Below are 21168 nucleotides of genomic sequence, written 5' to 3' on the forward strand. Positions count from 1 at the left end.
GCATTCTAAAAATGTCTCATAAAGATGATCCCATTTATGCTTTCTTTGGACAGTATGCAAAACAGTGAACAGGCATGTGTTGTTTTTATGAAGAATGTTATCTTTGGCGGGGTTTATAAACAGTAATGTATGAAACAATCCAAGCTTCATTTTTCTCTAAAGTCTATATGCTCTCCTCCCACTGTAAACATCAGAGGAAGGGGGAAAGAACCAAAAACTCCATGGCGTTCAAACTGTCGAGCTGGCACATTCTCATCTCAATGGGGTTAGTTGTGTAGCAGCGTGGATGGCTCTGTTACTGGACACACCTCAATGATTTACAGATGTTTCAAGCTCTAGCACTGTGGATTCTGTGTTATCAACTCCCCCCATGAGAAACAGCTCAGTTTTCTTCATTCAAGATTCATCCAAAATTCAAGAAAAATATTGATAAGTTGGAGAGGGTTTTGAGAAGAACCATGAGAATGATTAAAGGATTAGAAAACATGCCTTATACTGATAGATTCAAGGAGCTGAGTTTATTTAGCATAACAAAGAGAAGGTTATGAGGCGACTTGATCACAGGTTATAAGACTCTAAATGGGAAACAAATATTTGATAATGGTTTCTTCAGTCTAGCAGACAAAGGTATAACATGATCCAATGGCTAGAAGTTCAAGCTAGAGACATTCAGACTGGAAATAAAGTGTACATTTTTGAAATAGTGAGGGTAATTAACTGGTGGAACAATTTGCCAAGGGTTTTGGTAAATTCTCCATCACTGGCCATTTTAAAATCAGGACTGAATTTTTTAAAATAAATATTTATTTATGGGTCAGACTTGATGAGCACAATTCTCCCTTCTGGCCTCAGAATCTATAATTCTATATCTACCACTTCATCACCACAGCTAAATATTTGGACCAGATTCATCCCTTTTATAGACAGGCCCAACTCTGGAAGTCAGTGGAGTTTCTCTAGCTTTCACCAGGGCTGAAAGTGACCCTCCCTCTTCAATAGGTGGCTCATTAGAATGTTAACTGTAAATCACCCTTCCGTTCAAAGCCTAATATCATTGCAAGGTCTGCAATTGCCTATGACAATTTCAAGAAGCCTAAGTTTCTGAAGTTCTGAAGTTTCAGAAAAAAGTGAGGTTATGATTTATTCCAGTATTGTTTATATCTTTACCTTCTAGCCAAATGTTTATAGAAGCACACAACCTAAAGCTATAGAGAAATCGCTCAAGGCTATGTCTAATGCAGTTGCACAGGGGTGAGGGAAGGGAGCAAAAATTCCTCCTTTATGTAGCCTGGATCAGGGAAGCCCAAATCACAGCCACAGCTCCTGAGGGAGCGCAGAGGCTGTGCCACAGATGCATCCTCCAGGCACAGCTGGGTGGAAAGGGACAAGGAGTATTCTTTTAGGTTTTTATTTATTTCCTTTCAAGTTAAAATAAAAAGTGCTCAGACAGACTTTTAGCACCTGCCCACTTATTTAAAATTACAAAACTAAAATCCAAGAAAAATCGGTTCAGAGCTATGGTTTTGCCTCCCACCCTCTCATGTGTTGGCCAGCAGAGCTAGCTGTGCACCTGAGGAATTATGATGGCTGTGTCCCATGAAGAAGTGTCACAGATGATTTCCTACCTCCCTCCAAGCTCCGCACTGCTCCTTCCTACGGGCTGTTTGCTAAAAGTCCCAGCTAGACTTCAGATAGCAGAATATTTTGGAGGGTGGTGTATATATATCTGTTATTGGTTATCAGCTCAATTTGTCATATCTGCTTAGTATAGATGTAGTATAATAATAGTAATGCATACATTTTTAACAGTTGGGAACAAGTTACCAAGAGTTGGGGTGGATTCTCCATTACTTACAATGTTTAAATCAAGATTGGATGTTTTCCTAAAAGATATGCTGTAGGAATTATTTTGTGGTATTCTATGGCCAGGAGATCAGACTAGATCATCACAATGGTCCCTTCTGGCCTTAGAATCTATCAATAGTTTACATTTACAATATATAGAGCCCTTCACCCTAAAGGCTCCCAAACCTTTACAAGCTGAAATATAAATGTAGAAGTTCGGGTGACCAGATGTCCCGATTTTATAGGGACAGATGCAATATTTAGGGCTCTTTCTTATATAGGCACCTATTACCCCCCACCCCATCCCGATTTTTCACACTTGCTATGTAGTCACCTTAGTAGAAGTAGAAATGAGGGATATGACATTAATCTCTTAAATCTCCACTGCATCAAAGGGCCCTGATCCAGCAATTGGAAAGGGGTGGGACGGGACAGGATTGTCTGACTCTCAGAATGGTTATATCCTGTGTTTACCACATAGCTCTTCTCTATAGGGGTTTCCTATGTCCCAGCACACAGAGAGATTTTTTGGTTGGGACAGGAGAAGAGTGAAGGTGTGGCAAGAGATCCTCAACTGCCCTGTGGCCATTTGCCATGCAGGGAGAGTGAACCAACCACATAGGCTGTTGCAGCTGTGAGGCTGTTGTAGAGGCCATGGAATGGCTGTATTGCCTCTCTACAGCCTAGGGAAAAGATTCCCGTATAGATCCCCAGCATATAGAGCTGTCCTTTGGGCTGCACATTGGGATCAGAATTTGGCTCACTATGCTCATACCTCATAGAGCTGCTGTGAGGATTAACTAATTGCACTACTTCCCATGCCCGATGCCGATCACAGCATGAACTATGTGGGGGTTGCTGGGCCATATTGTCAAGCCAGCTGACAACATCGCTTGATGGGCATAAGCACAGACAGGTGCCTTAGCCAAGCAATCCCCTCATAGCATTCAAGGGAGTTCTAGGGGGCCAGTCCTGCAGACTTTTACTCATGTGAGTTGCCCCATTGAAGTCAATGGAATTAATGACATGGTAAGGACTAGTTTTGCGAGGAGGAGTTTGTAGGATTGGGTCCTAGGAGCATATTTTGTCTTACTTCTGCACATGTACACTGAGGATAGGGGACAAAAAGCTTCCTGTACCCTCATCTGCCCTCTTCTAGCACATCCTGCAGTTCAGGGCAAGATCTGAGTGATCTACCTGGTCCTAAGTGATATCCTTGACTGATGAGCTATGTATATACATTTCGGTGACCTCAATGTTCAGGATTATTTAGCAACATGGACCTCTGATGTATTAGTAATATGAAAAGGCACTAAAGAGTAGTATAGCAACACAAATAATAAATGGTTTAAAGTGTGTAATTATATGGTATAGATATATTTAATAGAATGCTAGTACTAATACAATATATAACTTGTATATTAGATATGCCATGATTTGTATTTTAAATGCTTTAATTTACTAAATTTTAAATAAAAATACATTTGTGGATTAGGAAATCTTCCTGACTTTAGCAGTCTGCTATATATTAGCCCCTTTAACACAGATACTCTGACACAGTCATTGAATGTGATATGGCCGGGACAGAAGACTGTTTTCCCAAAGTCACAAAAATTGTATGTTAAAGCCAAAAAAAAAAGCTTATTTTTTGTTCGTGGTTGAATTTTAAAGTCTTCAAAAATGCTTCAGTCTAAATAAAGAACAAAAGGCTTTTTAAAAAATTGCCCTTTCTCAAACTATGTCAGTTTCAAAGAGTCTGTTAAGAGAGTCAGAGCAGCTGGATTTGATAGAAGGTTTCTTTCTATATAAGAGAGGTCAGAAATGGAAATGAACACTTGTACCACTTCCAGCTATCTGAATAGAGACCGCGTCAGGGTAATGCTCCAACTAGCATAAGATCATGAAGAGCAGGTGTTTAACAAGGGATCTTGGGAAAAGATAGCACAGGAAGGATCATTTTATTTTTAAAAAACTACCACAATGTAGGAGTGCAGGAGCATGTGCACCAGGGCAAAACCTATTCCCCATGCAACATGTGAGTACATGGGTTCCTTACACGGGTGTGCTCTTCAGAGAATTCTCCCCACATGCTGCTTAGTGGCTGCTATTGCAGCATCAGAGTTGCAGAAATCGCTGTCAAAATTTTCACCTCTTCTGCATGATGAAATCACATAGTTACTGCTGTCTTCAGGACTTTCTGATTATACAAGGAAGTGTGAAGATTTTCCCAGAGTTTTCACATATGATGTAGTCTTGGTCTCATTTAAGTCAATGACTTCAGTGGAGCCAGGATTTCACACATTTTATCAGATGGGTATTTGCCAAACACACTGTGACTGTTATTGCAACCACCTATAATCTCTTTGGGGAACATATTGTACTAAGGTTATGTATCACTGTGGGTCAGGGATTGTGTACAATTCCAGAGGGGAGAGTTATCACAGCTCCTCTAGGAGTCAAAAACAGTGGGGCATGACTAAGATGAATCACTCAGGTTGTAAACCTCTCCAGGGAGGTACCCTCTCCCCAAGGAGGCTTGCACGGACTGGTTCAAACACGGTTTTCCAGAGACCAACAGACAAAGGGCTTTTGATATAAAAAGGCTGGGTTTGAACTGACTTAGGGCCTTCTTTCTGATCCAGCAAATGGACAGAACCTTTTGTCCAATGGGGGCCCCAGTCCTTAGGGGAGGATTGGAAAGACTGTGGCCTACTCGAGCCCGATAAATCTGATGGGTGACTCCTGGTATGTTTAGTGTGTTTAAATCTGATTATTGTTTTTATTATGTTTTTGCTATAATCCTTTTACTTTTAGAATACGTGTGCTTGCTTAGAAGGAGCTTTGTGGTAACTTGAAACTGCTGGCAATATACTGTTCATAGTCTTTGGAGAGAAAGCAAAGCACAGGTGCTGCTGGCTTTTGGGCAGAATGGCTTGCTGCCCAGAGATCTGAGATCTGGCTGGGTGGGATATAGGTGCAGGTGGTGTGGGAATATAGGTGTCAAATCAAAAACCACTGACCTCCTTCAGAGATCAGCAGAGTGAGTGAGTAAGTACTCTTGTTGGTAAGTAATTTAATAAAACTTTGTGTGTGTCATCTGTATAATTAGTTTCACTGAATTTATAATTTTGTGTTAAATTAGCAATTTTAAAGGTGAGTTTTTGCCCTCTTATCTTTCAGCAGAAGCTCAAGCTGTTATTAGGAAAGATGAAAAAATATCCCTGAATCCTATTGAGTATATGGAAAACCCATTTAAACATATTTAGCTGGCCTATAAATCTCAGACTGGATCAAGTCTGATTTAAATATATATATATATATAGTGGGCTGCTGCATTGAACAGTAAGGCTTAGTATGACTGAGAAAATTCTCTTCTCTTTTGTATTTGTAGTTTGACCCTTTATCGATTGAAAGCAAAAAAGCAGCAACAGTGGTGCTGATGCTTAATTCTCCAGAAGAGGAAGTTTTGGCTAAAGCGTGTGATGCTATATATAAATTTGCATCAAAAGGTTTGTCTTTTCATGATCAGTCTCTCTCCACATTTCCTACGTTTCCTAGACTAGTTGTCCGGCATTTTTTTAGTTTCCATACTTTAACTATCCTGCTTGGCAGTAAATGCTCCTATTGGAATTTTGTAAAATATTTCTCATGTATTATTTACAGTTATAAGGAAGTCCTGTGTTCTGCATGAAGTCAATTTTTTTGTATCTTTTAATAATAAAACTTACCCTGAATGTAGGATAGTCTAAATCTGTTTTATCTTGAGCATGAGATTGTGGCATCTTGGAAAACAAGAAATTCTTTCTTTGCATATGACAATTTGCTATAGCGGTACATAATTTAAATTGGAGAAATAGTTATTTCAAGCTTTTTGTGTGTGTGTCTCTGGGAATTTGTTTGTTTCCTTGTTTTTTTATTTTGCATTTAATCTTTTTTTTTCTTTACTTTTCTTTTTTTCAAGAACAGTACTTCCATAGTAGAAGATCCTCATGAGAACAACCAGCCTCAATCATTGCTACATGTTTGGGAATCAAACAAGTGTCTAATATTTCAAATCCCCTAAATGTTTTTGTTTAAATTATATATGTAATAAAGGCACTATGTGTGTGGCACATCAAACATAAATCGGGGCAGGGCCATGTTTTTGTTCTGGGTTTTTACAGAACCGAAAAAATGGCCTAACAAAATGAGGTCCTGGTTTTTGACTGGGGCTCCTAGGTCTTATGGTAATAATAATAATAATAATAATAATGAATAAAGGAACCCACAATTATGTGACCCTGCCTTTCCCAAATTCTCTCCCACTCACTCCACTCCACCCAGTCTAGTCTAATTAGTGTACTGTAGTGGCATCTTTAGTTTAATTTATTTTTATATGATATTCCATCTATTTTATGTTGCCCTAAATTGTAAGGTTTCTGTGGGCTGCAGATTTTTGTATTGACAGACATTGATGACATTGTTAAAGTTGTTAGAGAAAAGCTGAAGCTTTTGACTGCTGGCTAGGGAGCATTTGGGGTTTCTGGAATGCTGGAAGGTATGCAGGCTGGGCTTGGTAAACAATATGCAGTTGAGGCTTTAGGTTCTGAGGAGGAGATGCAGCAATATTTTGTGCAGGGCAGAGATTACTGTAAATTTGAGGAGAGGGGGTTGAATTCCTTGTTCCCCACCCCAACAGCTCTTGACAGCTATCCCTTTGCTCACTGCAACAATACTGTATCTGCCATCATGTCCAAAAATAACAAATATATTAGTTTGTTGTTTCTGCTAAATTAACTATTTAACAGATTATTGATGTGAATGTTCTTCTGACCCCACAGTGGTGTTAGGATATAGATATTCAGGTCTGTCTGCAAAGGCCTATACTTTAAGAATTTAGGTGTATTCTTATCACTTAGCTAGTTATAGAGATTTAAAGAAAGAATCAAAATTACTGCCTTAAGGCCCTTACACTGGCAGACAGTGATTTTGATTCTTTCTTTTATACCTCTATAACTAGCTAAGTGATAAGAATACACCTAAATTCTTAAAGTATAAGCCTTTGCAGACAGACCTGAATATCTATATCCTAACAAGCAGGCTAGAGTGTACTTTTGCAATCAGCCCTGAATAGGGGTGTGTCTGCACTGCAGTTGGAGATGTCATTGCAGTTCAGGTAGGCATATTTGTGCGAGCTTTAATCTAGCCAGCACAGCTAAAAATAGCAGTGAAGATTCAGCACAGGTTATACAAGCCCACCCAGAAACCTAGGTACATGCTCACTTTTCTAGCCCACATCATGGTCCATGCCATTGCATCTGCACTATTTTTAGCTGCACTAGCTAGATTAAAGCTAGTGCATGTATGCTTACCTGAGCTGCAGTCATGCCCCCGATTGCAGTGGCGACATATTCTAGGTAGTTGGGCTTGTCTTCACTGCAAAGTTAACTCAGGTAATAACCTGAGTCCCATCCACATACAAAAAAAGGTTCACTGGTGCAGTTAATTTGAATTGGCTAGCCCAAGAGGGAGTATAGGCTAAAACCTGAGTGAGCGCAACTCATCAGCTGCTAACATGACAACTCTGCAGTGTGGACACAGGCTAGCTCCACTGAAGTGCTGCTAGTCCTCCAGTGCCTTCCCATAGTCGTCCCCCCACCCCCACCCCATGTGCCCTGAAGGGACAGACAAGTTCTTCCACAATTCACTGGGAAATAATTGATGGAGCAACTCCGCTTACTGCAGTGCTAAGAACCACAGGCTGTGCCCCCAGTAGTCTTAGCACCACACATGAGAGAGTACAGCACCAGTGCAAATACAGCAGCTTGAGTGTTACTTTACAGTGTAGCTGCTCTCACTTAAGCTAGGCTAACTTGAGATGGGTAACTTGAGTGCTGATAACATGAGTTACTTCTTGAGTGAATACACCCCTGGTGTGTAGCTGCGCTGCCACAAGAACAATTTCTTCTCTGCTCCCACTTGCATGCAGTAGAGTAAGTTATTTCACCCCTTTTAATGGAGCAGCTGTCTCCTCATTGTGTGCCTGGTCAGCTACTTTGGCCAGCACATAGTAGGGACAGAGCACTCTCCACTCCATTCCCTCCACTCCCTCCCTACCCATTTCTATGTACGGTGCGTGCAAGGTCATGATGCATGGAGGACACCATTTTGCTGTACAAAATGGTGTCCTCTGCACAGTGTGACTTCGTATGTATGGAGTGTGTGAGGTCAGACCGTGCAGAGAACGTCAGTTTGCTCTTCAAAATGGTGTCCTTCATGCTGTCTGGGGTTCCCGTAGGGGTCATACCAGCAAAACTTTGGGAACCCTTGGGTTAATGGCATGGATCTTGCTTTTTCCTTGCTCCTTTGTTAGGTTGGTGTTGGTGGTATCCCTCCAGCCTAGTGGGCCTTCGATCAACACCCAATTGAGATGCATAGGGCAGTGCACAACTTTCAGAGCTGTTGTTTCAGCCTCTCTGAAGACAAGCAGTTACACTTGGTTCACATTTTCAAACCTTTCTTCACGATCATATGGGCTAGAAACTTACTTTATATTTTCATGAGGAGTCTGAGGTGATCATATGACTCCAAGAGCTGGGGTCTTAGACCTGGGCCTTTAGTGCCTATGCTTTAATCCAGCTTTGGATGTGACATCGCATCCTTGTGAACCACACATTTTTTTATTTACATGTGGTGTATTGTGTTTAATACTGCAGTGTTTAAGGCTATAATTCCATCAAAGAATTTTAATGACTGTGTTATGTTAGACTGCTTTATTTTAGATCATTTTGGTACTATTTGAAATATATTCTGTAATCCAATAAAGAGATTGATATCAATAATACCTTATATTAATATGTATGTATATTGCATTAGTATTAGTGTTTTTTGTTGCATTCTGGTGTAAGGTATTTTCAATAATTCATATCAGAATTTAAACCTAATTACTGTTTAGGTGATGAAAACAAAGTGACACTCCTTGGTCTTGGAGCTGTGGAACCTTTATTTAAACTAGTCTCACATGAAGACCCACTTGTGCGCAGAAATGCCACCATGGTATTTGGGATCATGGCTTCTAATAGTAAGTCTTCCGTTTTTAATTTTTTTCATTAAATTGTATTTTGTAGGAATACAGTTAATGCAGATATAGGTGGCATGTGAAATGAAACTTTGATACAAATTAAAACATCCTACTAATGTTTGTTTCTTTGCTAATATGAAAAATATCTAATTTAAAAAACAACAATAAAGGGCCAACTTTATCTCTGGTGTAACTCAATTTTCTGTGATATACCACCCCAGAAATACACTTCACCACAAACAATTTAATATTGATGTGATAATTAGGTCTAAATTCCAATGGCTAGCTACTGGAATTCTAGTATGTCTAGAAAGGCTTGATCACTCCCCTTTTATAGAAAATAGAGGAAAAAGAATTTGCTACTGCTTACCATCCCCACCAAAAGCTATGGTTAAATAAGTTATCTAAGAAAATAAGAAGATATAAGTAAATAGTATTTTTACAGTCACTTATAAGTTTCCACCCTGCTAGTATCACAGACGATGTCACTTTTTTGTAAGTAACCTGACCAATTTTTTTTCCTGTCATGCCCTATTTAAATCTTTTCACTGTGCCCTCTGCCTTCCATACCAAGTTCTAGCTTCTGGTTCTGACCTTCAAGGCACTGCACAGTTCCCCACCTGTTTTCTTCCTACTCTTCCTCTTGCCCCTTTTGCTCCGCACCAAGCCTCTTTCTCACTGACTCCATTGTAAGTTTTCCCATTTTCATCATCATGCCTTCTTCCATACTGCCCCTTATTTTTGGAACACACTCCCAACTAACAGTGGCCTCAAGGTCAGGTCTGAAGGATCTTCCCCATAAACATCTAGGTCCTTTCCTTTTATGTATGTTCACCTCTAACTGTTTCTCCTCCAGTACAAACATGAACATTGTGTGACATGTTGATAGGCTGCAACACAGCATCATAATATTATGATATCAACTGTTTCAAAAGTAGGTGTCTCAAGTCAGCTCCTGAACCTGTGTCTCCTGTTGTCTGTGTTTATGCTAAGCAAATGGTCAACAATAATACTATCTTTTAAAAGTCTCTCTCAAAATGTCTTTGTCATAGTTTTTACAAAATCCATAAAAATTACATTTTTTGATAATCAGATATGAAATTTGCTATGTGTGCTGTGTCATCAGGAAATTAGAAAATGATTACTTTGAAAAACAAATTCTTCAAAGATTATTTTAGGGCAATAAAAAAAACCCTTCATCCTTGCCAAACAACAAATTGTTGTTTATTCCCAAGGTTAGGTTTGGGTGTTTGCTGCCTAAATCTTTATAATAACTAGTAAGTTAAATAACTTGTCAGAAGCAAGTATTCTTTGATTAGTGTGCCTGTGGATGCTCCACATTAAGTATGCATGTATCCCTGCACCTTTGATTGGAGATTTTTGATAGCAGTGCCTGATTGGCCCGCTCATGCACCCTACATATCCTCTTGCCCTGTACTGAGGCTGTATAATACTCCTAAGGGAATTCTGCTTAAAAAAAAAAATCTGCCCACAATATTTTAAAATTCTGAATATTTTATTTGTCACTAATAAATGTGGAGGCTCCAGCATGGCAGTGGGGAACACAGGCCACTGGCTGCCTGGAGATGGAAGATCACCCTGCAGCGCTCCTCGGGATATGGAATTGGTGGTGAGGCTGCACCCGACCCTGACATAGCACAAGGGCCAGGCCTGCCCCAGAAATGCCCCAGTGTCATGCCCCTCCAACCAGGTGCACCAAGATAGCAAGTGAGAGGGACAGAATCTCTCATGCACACCCAGCCTTAGCCCTGATCCAGGTGTGGGGCAAGCAGGCTCAGCTCAGCAGGATCCAAGAATGGAGGGGCTTAGTGTGGGGGGATCCAGGTGTGGGGTAAGAGGATTCTGTATGGGACACTCTGGGTGCAGGCAGCTTAATGGGGGGAGGGGTCTTGCTGCACAGGGGAGGGGTTCAGCGGGGGTCTGGATGCAGGGGGAGGCTCAGCAGGGTGGGGAATATAGGTGTGGAGGGGTGAGGCTCAGCACTGGGGCTTGGGTATGGGAGGTCCAGATGCATGGGGGTTGGGTGGATGGGGAGCAGCTCCTCATACAGTTACCTCGCCCCCTGTGACGGACGAGTGATGGGGACAGTAAGCAGGGGGCTATGCAGAGCTTCCTGCAGCTGGGGAAGGTTTCTGGAGGTGGGTCCGACCTGGCCCTGGACATTTCTTAAAGGGGAAGAGGAACTGAGTCTGGTGCAGGGTAGGAGCCACCGGCTGGAGCATCCCCAGCCCACTCTCCTTCCTCCCCCGCAGTGATTTCTCTCTCTACTGGCTGCTCTGGGTGCCCAAAATGACATGCCCACACTGCCGGGGAGGAGTGTGTGACCGCTGTTGCGGCTTCCCTTTGCTTCCCCATCAGAAAGTCATTTTTCTGCAAGGAAGCCTGCGGGAGGCATGAATTCTGCATGTGCGCATAGTATAGGGCTGCACGGATTAACTGCCCTTAGTTCCTTCTCAACTACCTTTGGCCAGAGATGGAGTCTAGCATGTGTCAATTTACTGTGCACCTCTTCCATCTTGTATTAGTGTTTTGGCTTCTATAATTAGTCATTGTAGTAGCAAGTTTAGTACCTTATAGTTGTAGGAACACTTGTTCTCCCTTGTTCTTTTCTTAAAAAAAATGTGTTTTTTCTTTTTACCTTATGGAGGGGCTTGAACAAATTTTCTCCTTTCAGGGATATCAGGCTCCTCAGACTTTTGAAAGGTGCCTCTCTTGTCAAGAAGCAATTCCTTTTAGCGACAGGCACTCCCAATTCATTCGTTGTTTGGAAGACTCTGATATTCCCAACAAGTGTAAGGTCTGCTCTTCTTTTAAAGGAAGATCTCAGAAGAACAGGGAAATAAAGTATAGGGAAACTGTTAATGATGGAGCAAGCCTGGAGACCGGCTGCTGACCAAGGGGCAGAGAACCCTCCAGTATAGGGATCCTCCACTTCTGTCAGTTCCCGTCATCAAGATCGTGGTCATCGAGAGCTTCCAAGGGGAAGAAGGCATCCAACACTCTTTATGAGAGAGGTGTCTATAACTGTGACACTGAGAGCTTCCCACTCAAAGTATAAGGAAGAGAGAAGAGGAGGAGAACAGAGTTCTGCATCAAAGAAGATCCAGTCACTGGAAACCTCAGACCCCCAGAGGAGTGCTAGTGAGGCTCCAAGTACTTCAGGTACTGTGAAGGATTCTAAGAATTCAACTAAGTTCCATTCCTCAGGTCTAAAGGGCTCAGTACCAAAGATTGTTACTACCAAGAGACTGGCTTCAATGGAATCCTCAACCGCCTTGGTACAGATGTCAGTGCCTCGCACAACAGCTTCTGCAGCATCATTGGTGTTGGTATTGAGTTCTGTTGTGCTGCCAGTAGTGCAGGAATTCCAGTACCTGAAAGATCTTTTGGTACCGAATGAACCCGAATCTCCACTCCTTGCAACCTCTGGACATCTCTCAGTAGCAAGGTTGATTGGGTCACGGCCTGCTCGTGTTTCCATGAGATCTACCTCTTTTTCATCTTCCACTACCCATGAGGAGAGGATGTCACCACAGATACGATATGTGGAGGGGCATTCTGACTCACATTTTGAACTTTCTGTTCAAGGCTCTCCAATTTATTCCAGGAGACATTATTCTCTGTTACAGATGTAACAGAGGCAGGACACCAGACCCCTGCCTTACAACATTTGGGATGACCAATGTTGGATGCCTCCCCCCATGCCTTATGGTCTCCCTTATTGGCCTTACTGGGATCCCCTTGCAATTTTGAGGGATCTAAACTCAGTTTCACAGGGAACACAGAAGACTTTTTCGCTGGTACCATCCATTCCTCCTCCCTTCTCTGAGCCCAGGAATAACTTTGAGGAGCAAGAGGCAAGGGCAGACAAGGAGGTTACCCCCTATCATCACCATATGAGGCAGTAATGCCACCACCACCACCATTATTAGCTGATGAGACAATTCCAGGATCTGATGAAGTGGGTTGCTGACACCTTGCAAATTCCCCTGGAAGAAGTCCTGGATTCCCATCACAAGCTTCTGAACATATCACACACTTCTATCTATGTATGGACTGGATGAATGGACTCTAAGGTGGATAGAAAGCTGGCTAGATTGTCGGGCTCAACGGGTAGTGATCAACCGTTCGATGTCTAGTTGGCAGTCGGTATCAAGCGGAGTGCCCCAGGGGTCAGTCCTGGGGCCAGTTTTGTTCAACATCTTTATTAATTATCTGAATGATGGGATTAATTGCACCCTCAGCAAGTTCGCAGATGACACTAAGCTGCGGGGAGAGGTAGATACGATGCAGGGTAGGGATAGGGTCCAGAGTGACCTAGACAAATTGGAGGATTGGGCCAAAAGAAATCTGATGAGGTTCAACAAGGACAAGTGCAGAGTTCTGCACTTAGGAAGGAAGAATCCCATGCACCGCTACAGGCTGGGGACTGACTGGCTAAGCAGCAGCTTTGCAGAAAAGGACCTGGGGATTACAATGGACGAGAAGCTGGATATGAGTCAGCAGTGTGCCCTTGTTGCCAAGAAAGCCAATGGCATATTGGGATGTATTAGCAGGAGCATTGTCGGCAGATCGAGGGAAGTGATCATTCCCCTCTATTGGGCACTGGTGAGGCCACACCTGGAGTATTGCATCCAGTTTTAGTCCCCTCACTACAGAAGTGATGTGGACAAATTGGAGAGAGTCCAGCGGAGAGCAATGACAATGATTAGGGGGCTGGAGCACATAGATTCATAGATACTAAGGTCAGAAGGGACCATTATGATCATCTAGTCCGACCTCCTGCACAACGCAGGCCACAGAATCTCACCCACCCACTCCCGCGAAAAACCTCTCACCTATGTCTGAGCTATTGAAGTCCTCAAATCGTGGTTTAAAGAGTTCAAGGAGCAGAGAATCCTCCAGCAAGCGACCCGTGCCCCATGCTACAGAGGAAGGCGAAAAACTTCCAGGGCCTCTTCCAATCTGCCGTGGAGGAAGATTCCTTCCCGACCCCAAATATGGCAATCAGCTAAACCCTGAGCATATGGGCAAGATTCACCAGCCAGATACCCAGGAAAGAATTTTCTGTAGTAACTCAGATCTCGCCCCATCTAACATTCCATCACAGGCCATTGGGCCTATTTACCATGAATATTTAAAGATCAATTAATTACCCAAATCATGTTATCCCATCATACTATCTCCTCCATAAACTTATCGAGCTTAATCTTGAAGCCAGATAGGTCTTTTGCCCCCACTGCTTCCCTTGGAAGGCTATTCCAAAACTTCACTCCTCTGACAATTAGAAACCTTCATCTAATTTGAAGTCTAAACTTCCCAATGACCAGTTTATATCCATTTGTTCTTGTGTCCACATTGGTACTGAGCTTAAATAATTCCTCTCCCTCTCTGGTATTTATCCCTCTGATATATTTATAGAGAGCAATCATATCTCCCCTCAACCTTCTTTTAGTTAGGCTAAACAAGCCAAGCTCCTTGAGTCTCCTTTCATAAGACAGGTTTTCCATTCCTCGGCTCATCCTAGTAGCCCTTCTGTGTATCTGTTCCAGTTTGAATTCATCCTTCTTAAACATGGGAGACCAGAACTGCACACAGTATTCCAGGTGAGGTCTCACCAGTGCCTTGTATAAAGGTACTAACACCTCCTTATCTCTACTGGAAATACCTCGCCTGATGCATCCCAAGACCGCATTAGCTTTTTTCACAGCCATATCACATTGTCGGCTCATAGTTATCCTATGATCAACCAATACTCCAAGGTCCTTTTCCTCCTCCATTACTTCTAATTAATGCATCCCCAGCTTATAACTAAAATTCTTGTTATTAATCCCTAAATGCATGACCTTACACTTCTCACTATTAAATTTCATCGTATTACTGTTACTCCAGTTTACAAGGTCATCCAAATCTTCCTGTATGATTTCCTGGTCCTTCTCTAAATTGGCAATACCTCCCAGCTTTGTATCATCCGCAAACTTTATTAGCACACTCCCACTTTTTGTGCCGAGGTCAGTAATAAAAAGATTGGTCCCAAAACTGAAGGGCAACAAAGGTGTGACAAGATTATGACTATCAACAGATGGCTTAGGCAGTGGTGCTATAAGGAGGGCTTTGGGATGTATGGCCACTGGGAGGCATTCATGGACAGAGGACAGTTCTCTCAGAATGGACTTCATCTAAGTAGGGAAGGAAATAGACTGGACTACAGGTATTGAAGGGTATGTGCTGTTTAGGAAAGACAGAAATAAAGGGAAAGATGGTGGAGTAGAATTGTATATCAATGATGAGGTAGAATGTAAAGAAATAAGAAGTGATGGAATGGATAAGACAGAGTCCGTCTGGGCAAAAATTACATTGGGGAAGAAAACTATTAGAGCCTCCCCTGGGATAGTGCTTGGGGTGTGCTATAGACCGCCAGGATCTAATTTGGATATGGATAGGGCCCTCTTTAATGTTTTTAATGACGTAAATACTAATGGAAACTGCGTGATCATGGGAGACTTTAACTTCCCAGATATAGACTGGAGGACGAGTGCTAGTAATAATAATAGGGCTCAGATTTTCCTAGATGCAATAGCTGATGGATTCCTTCAGCAAGTAGTTGCTGAACCAACTAGAGGGGTTGCCATTTTAGATTTGGTTTTGCTGAGTAGTGAGGACCTCATAGAAGAAATGTTTGTAGGGGACAATCTTGGTTCAAGTGATCATGAGCTAATTCAGTTCAAACTGAACGGAAGGATTAACAAAAATAAATTTGCAACTAGGGTTTTTGATTTCAAAAGGGCTGACTTTCAAAAATTAAGGAAATTAGTTAGGGAAGTGGATTGGACTGAAGCACTTATGGATCTAAAGGCAGAGGAGGCCTGGGATTACTTTAAATCAAAGCTGCAGAAGCTATCGGAAGCCTGCATCCCAAGAAAGGGGAAAAAATTCATAGGCAGTAGTTGTAGACCATGACTTATGAGGAGAAGCTGTGGGAACTGGGATTGTGTAGTCTGCAGAAGAGAAGAATGAAGAGGGATTTGATAGCAGCCTTCAATTACCTGAAGGGGGGGTTCCAAAGAGGATGGACCTAGGCTGTTCTCAGTGGTGGCAGATGACAGAACAAGCAGCAAGGGTCTCAAGTTGCAGTGGGGGAGGTCTAGATTGGATATTAGGAAACACTATTTCACTAGGAGGGTGGTGAAGCACTGGAATGGGTTACCTAGGGAGGTGGTGGAATCTCCATCCTTAGAGGTTTTTAAGGCCCGGCTTGACAAAGCCCTGGCTGGGATGATTTAGTTGGTGTTGGTCCTGCTTTGAGCAGGGACTTGGACTAGATGCCCTCCTGAGGTTTCTTCCAACCCTAATATTCTGTGATTCTATGATCTCAGCATGGATGGTATGCCAATTAATGAAGCACTCCTTGAGCTAGCCAGGTTCATCTGGCAAATTACAACAACACCTCCCACCCATGCAAGAGGGGTGATAAAAAAATATTATGTCTTGGCCAGAGATTGTGAGTTTTTATTTTCTTATCCAGCACCAAATTCTTTAGTCATGAATCCAGTCAATGAAAGGGGAAGGCAACATACCCAAAACGCTACCTCTTATGATAAGGACCAGAAATGTTCAGTATGGGATAGCTAACCACCAGGCACTGATGTCAAAATATGTCTACCTGAACTACAGAAGCTTAATGCTTCTATTCACCATTTACCCCAGGAACATCAAGAACAATTCAGAGCCATAATAAAGGAGGATCAGCTTAGCAAAAACTTCACTGAAGTCTTCACTCAATGTAGTGTATACTGCAGCCAGGTCTATTTCCACCTCAGCAGCAATGGTGTGAGTTTCTGGCTTCAGTTGTCTGAGTTGTCAGAAAAGCAGACTTTGACTCCCTCAGGGAACTGATGGGCAGGATCCCCTGGGAGAATAACATGAGGGGGAAGGAGTCCAGGAGAACTGGCTGTATTTTAAAGAATCCTTATTGAGGTTGCAGGAAGAAACCATCCCAATGTGTAGAAAGAATAGTAAATATGTCAGCTTGCTTAACAGTGAAATCCTTGCTGATCTTAAACACAGAAAAGAAGCTTACAAGAACTAGAAGACTGGACAAATGACCAGGGAGGAGTATAAAAATATTGCTCAGGCATGCAGGAGTGAAATCAGGAAGGCCAAATCACACTTGGAATTGCAGCTAGCAAGAGATGTTAAGAGTAACAAGAAGGATTTCTTCAGGTATGTTAGCAACAAGAAGAAAGTCAAGGAAAGTGTGGGCCCCTTACTGAATGAGGGAGGCAACGTAGTGACAGAGGATGTGCAGTGCATCCAAGGGTGCTAAAGGAGTTGGTGTATGTGATTGCAGAACCATTGTCCATTATCTTTGAAAACTCATGGCGATCAGGGGAGGCCCCGGAAGACTGGAAAAAGGCTAATGTAGTGCCCATCTTTAGAAAAGGGAAGGAGGAGGATCCAGGGAACTACAGGCCAGTCAGCCTCACCTCAGTCCCTAGAAAAATTATGGAGCAGGTCCTCAAGAAATCAATTCTGAAGCACTTAGAGGAGAGGAAAGTGATCAGGAACAGTCAGCATGGATTCACCAAGGGCAAGTCATGCCTGACTAACCTAATTGCCTTCTATGATGACTTAACTGGCTCTGTGGATGAGGGGAAAGCAGTGGATGTGCTATTTCTTGACTTTAGCAAAGCTTTTGGTACGGTCTCCCACAGTATTCTTACAAGCAAGTTAAAGAAGTATGGGCTGGATGAATGGACTATAAGGTGGATAGAAAGCTGGCTAGATTGTTGGGCTCAACGGGTAATGATCAATGTCTCCATATCTAGTTGACAGCCGGTATCAAGCGGAGTGCCTCAAGGGTCGGTCCTGGGGCTGGTTTTGTTCAATATCTTCATTAATGATCTGGAGGATGGCGTGGACTGCACCCTCAGCAAGTTTGAGGTTGACACTAAACTGGGAGGAGGGGTAGATACTCTGGAAGGTAGGGATAGGATACAAAGGGACCTAGACAAATTGGAGGATTGGGCCAAAAGAAATATGATGCGGTTCAACAAGGAGAAGTGCAGAGTCCTGCATTAGGACGGAAGAATCCCATGCACTGCTACAGACTAGGGACCAAGCAGCTAGGCAGCAGTTCTGCAGAAAAGGACCTAGGGGTTACAGTGGACGAGAAGCTGTATATGAGTCAACAGTGTGCCCTTGTTGCCAAGAAGACTAACGGCATTTTGGGCTGTATAGGTAGGGGCATGGCCAGCAGATTGAGGGACATGATCATTCCCCTCTATTTGACATTGGTGAGGCCTCATCTGGAGTACTGTGTCCAGTTTTGGGCCCTACACTACAAGAAGGATGTGGAAAAATTTGATAGGGATTTGATAGTTCCTTTCAACTACCTGAAAGGGGGTTCCAAAGAGGCTGGATCTAGACTGTTCTCAGTGGTACCAGCTGACAGAACAAGGAGTAATGGTCTCAAGTTGCAGTGGGGGAGGTTTAGGTTGCATGTTAGGAAAAACTTTTTCATTAGGAGGCTGGTGAAGCACTGGAATGGGTTACCTAGGGAGGTGGTGGAATCTCCTTCCTTAGAGGTTTTCAAGGTCAGGCTTGACAAAGTCCTGGCTGGGATGATTTAGTTGGGGATTGGTCCTGCTTTGAGCAGGGGGTTGGACTAGATGACCTCCTGAGGTCCCTTCCAACCCTGATAGTCTATGATTCTGTTAGTTTCCACAAGAGGTTCAATTGAGCATGGAAGATTTATCTTTCGATGGCCATAAGCTTTTTGCAGACTTCGCGAATGACTCGCTTCATATCCTAAAGAACTCTAGAGCAGCTTGCAAATGAGAGGACATTTAGCAGGTCTCAGTTAGCACAAACATCCCACCCTGCTCAACTTTTTGCTTTCTGTAGGCCACCAGTACCACTGGTAAGAGGTTGAGGTTTTGAAAGAAAAAGCCTAGAACTATCTTGACTGCTTCATGCCAATCTTCAACATTGTCCAAACACCAGTTTAGATGGTTTGGTTGAGAGTCCAAACCACCAAATGACCAGGTTTTTCCCAGCTGCGTGACACAACCCCAGTCCTCAATTTGGACACCTCCTCTGTCTTTTTCAGGAAGCATGAGGGACTATAACATCAGACAAATGGGTGTTAGAGGCCATAACTTTGGGCTATACTATCCAAATTACCTCCATCATGCCCTTCCAACCCCCATCCCTCTTCAGGGACTGCCTCTCACTGTCAATTGCTGACACAGAAGATCTCATTGCTTCTAGGAGCCATAGAACCAGTCCCACCTCAATACAGAGGAAAAGGGTTCTATTCAAGATATTTTCTGATACCCAAGAAATAATGGGGGTTGGAGGCCGCTATTAGATGACAGACAATTGAACAAGCATGTTGACATCTGAAATTCAGGATGGCATCCCTAGCAGTTATAATTTCCTTCCTGGAATTAGGGAACTGGTTTGCAAGCCTTGATCTCAAAGATGCCTATTTTCTAATAGGATTTCATCCCACAAAAGATTTCTTCATTTCACATTCAATCACAATCATTACCAGTACAATGTCCTACCCTTTGGCTTGTCATCTGCCCAGGGAGCTTTCTTAAAAATCATAGTGGTCATACCATGTTGTTTAGGAATAACTGTTTTTTCCTACCTCGACAACTGGCTCCTCAAGGGTCAATCATATCAGGAGGTTTGGTCAGCAGCTCAAACAACAACTTCACTATTCCAAAGTCTAGGTCTGCAGATAAATCTTAAGAAATCAATATTGACCCCCTACACAACAATTGTTTTTGGAATGTTTCCGGATTCAGTAACAGGCAGGGCTTATCTCCCTCTTGACAGGCTCTTTGCTTTGAAGGACCTTATCCAAAAAGTGCAGCTCAGCCCTCAAGTTCCAGCAAAGATATGTCTGCAACTACTGGGATGCAGGGCAACTTGAGTTTTTGTGACAAAAAACACCATGTTGCATCTTTCATGTCTCCGGGGGTGGCTCAGGATAGTTTATGTACCCAACAAATACCGCTTGAACAAGAAGGTGTCTGTATCCAGCCAGGTCCTACAGTCACTCACCTGGTGCTCATCTTAATTAATTAGTCTCTTAGAGTTGGTACGGCAGCTTCCACCTTTTCATGTTCTCTGTATGTATATATATCTTCTTCTTATATGTTCCATTCTATGCACCTGATAAAGTGGGCAGTAGCCCATGAAAGCTTATGCTCAAATAAATTTGTTAGTCTCTAAGGTGCCACAAGTACTCCTGTTCTTTTCGCAGATACAGATTAACACGGCTGCTACTCTGAAACCTATCATTAGCAAGTATCATTAGTATCAAAGTATCAAGGTATCATTAGTGCGTCCACACTACCCCAAATTCGACCCACCGAGGTCTATTTAAGCACTAAACCCCCGGGAGGAGTACAGAAATCTATTTTAGGAGCCCTTTAAGTCAACAAAACAGGCTTGGTCGTGTGGACGGGTGCAGGGTTAAATCGACCGAATGCTGCTAAATTCGACCTAAACTCGTAGTGTAGACCAGGGCTAAGAGATGGTAGTTAAGTCAGCAGAAGAAGTCTTCTGTTGACCTAGCTCCATCTATACCAGGGGTTAGCATGACCTGACTATGGTGCTCAGGGCACAAAAATTTTCACAGTCCTAAGCAACATAGCTAGGTCAATCTAATTTTTTAGTGTAGATCAGGCATAAGTCAGTTTCTCAGGATCAGGGAGTAGTATTAAGCAACCTCATTGAGTTTTCACTTTGCTTTTCATTCTGTGCATCAGCTGTATCTCTGCATTATTTCCATCTAACCACACAAAATCTTCATATTTATTTTTCTGTCATTGTAGATGACGTCAGAAAATTATTAAGAGAGCTAGATGTCACAAATTCAGTCATAGCTCGGCTGGCACCAGAAGGTAACCTGCAATGCTCCTTTGTGTAAAAATACTGTCAAAAGTAATTTACTTTCACTATCTGATCAGGCAATTTAATAAAAAGCTTTCTTGTAAGTTATGATTTGTCATAACACATTAGATAAGTGATTGACCTAGTGCTTTTATAGCCACAATTCAGTAATTTACTGAGTATTATGATATGTTATATAGATTGAACAGTATGTTTATAGCAAAGTAAGGTAAGATTAACAGCTAATGTTTATTGACTTTCAAATAATATTTTAACTCAATGGATGAATGAGCATATATTCTATTGAACAAAACCTAATTTTATTTTCACCC

The 21168-nt window shown here is 42.4% G+C and overlaps 1 protein-coding gene across 5 annotated transcripts in view; it reads left to right on the forward strand.

The window, feature by feature from the left end:
• The window catches only part of ARMC3 (armadillo repeat containing 3), a 113153-nt gene that overhangs the window by 8140 nt on the left and 83845 nt on the right, over positions 1 to 21168 (forward strand). For 4 of the 5 annotated variants that reach the window (XM_073334229.1, XM_073334230.1, XM_073334228.1 and 1 more), the window contains 3 exons: positions 5237 to 5354; positions 8780 to 8905; positions 20779 to 20847. In XM_073334229.1, the coding sequence (XP_073190330.1) occupies positions 5237 to 5354; positions 8780 to 8905; positions 20779 to 20847 (313 nt within the window). Of the gene's footprint in view, positions 1 to 5236; positions 5355 to 8779; positions 8906 to 20778; positions 20848 to 21168 lie in introns of those variants that run through there. The other variant, XM_073334234.1, reaches the window with a different exon arrangement.

This window comes from Lepidochelys kempii, chromosome 2, assembly GCF_965140285.1.
Source record: "Lepidochelys kempii isolate rLepKem1 chromosome 2, rLepKem1.hap1, whole genome shotgun sequence".
NCBI classification, from domain to species: Eukaryota; Metazoa; Chordata; order Testudines; family Cheloniidae; genus Lepidochelys; species Lepidochelys kempii.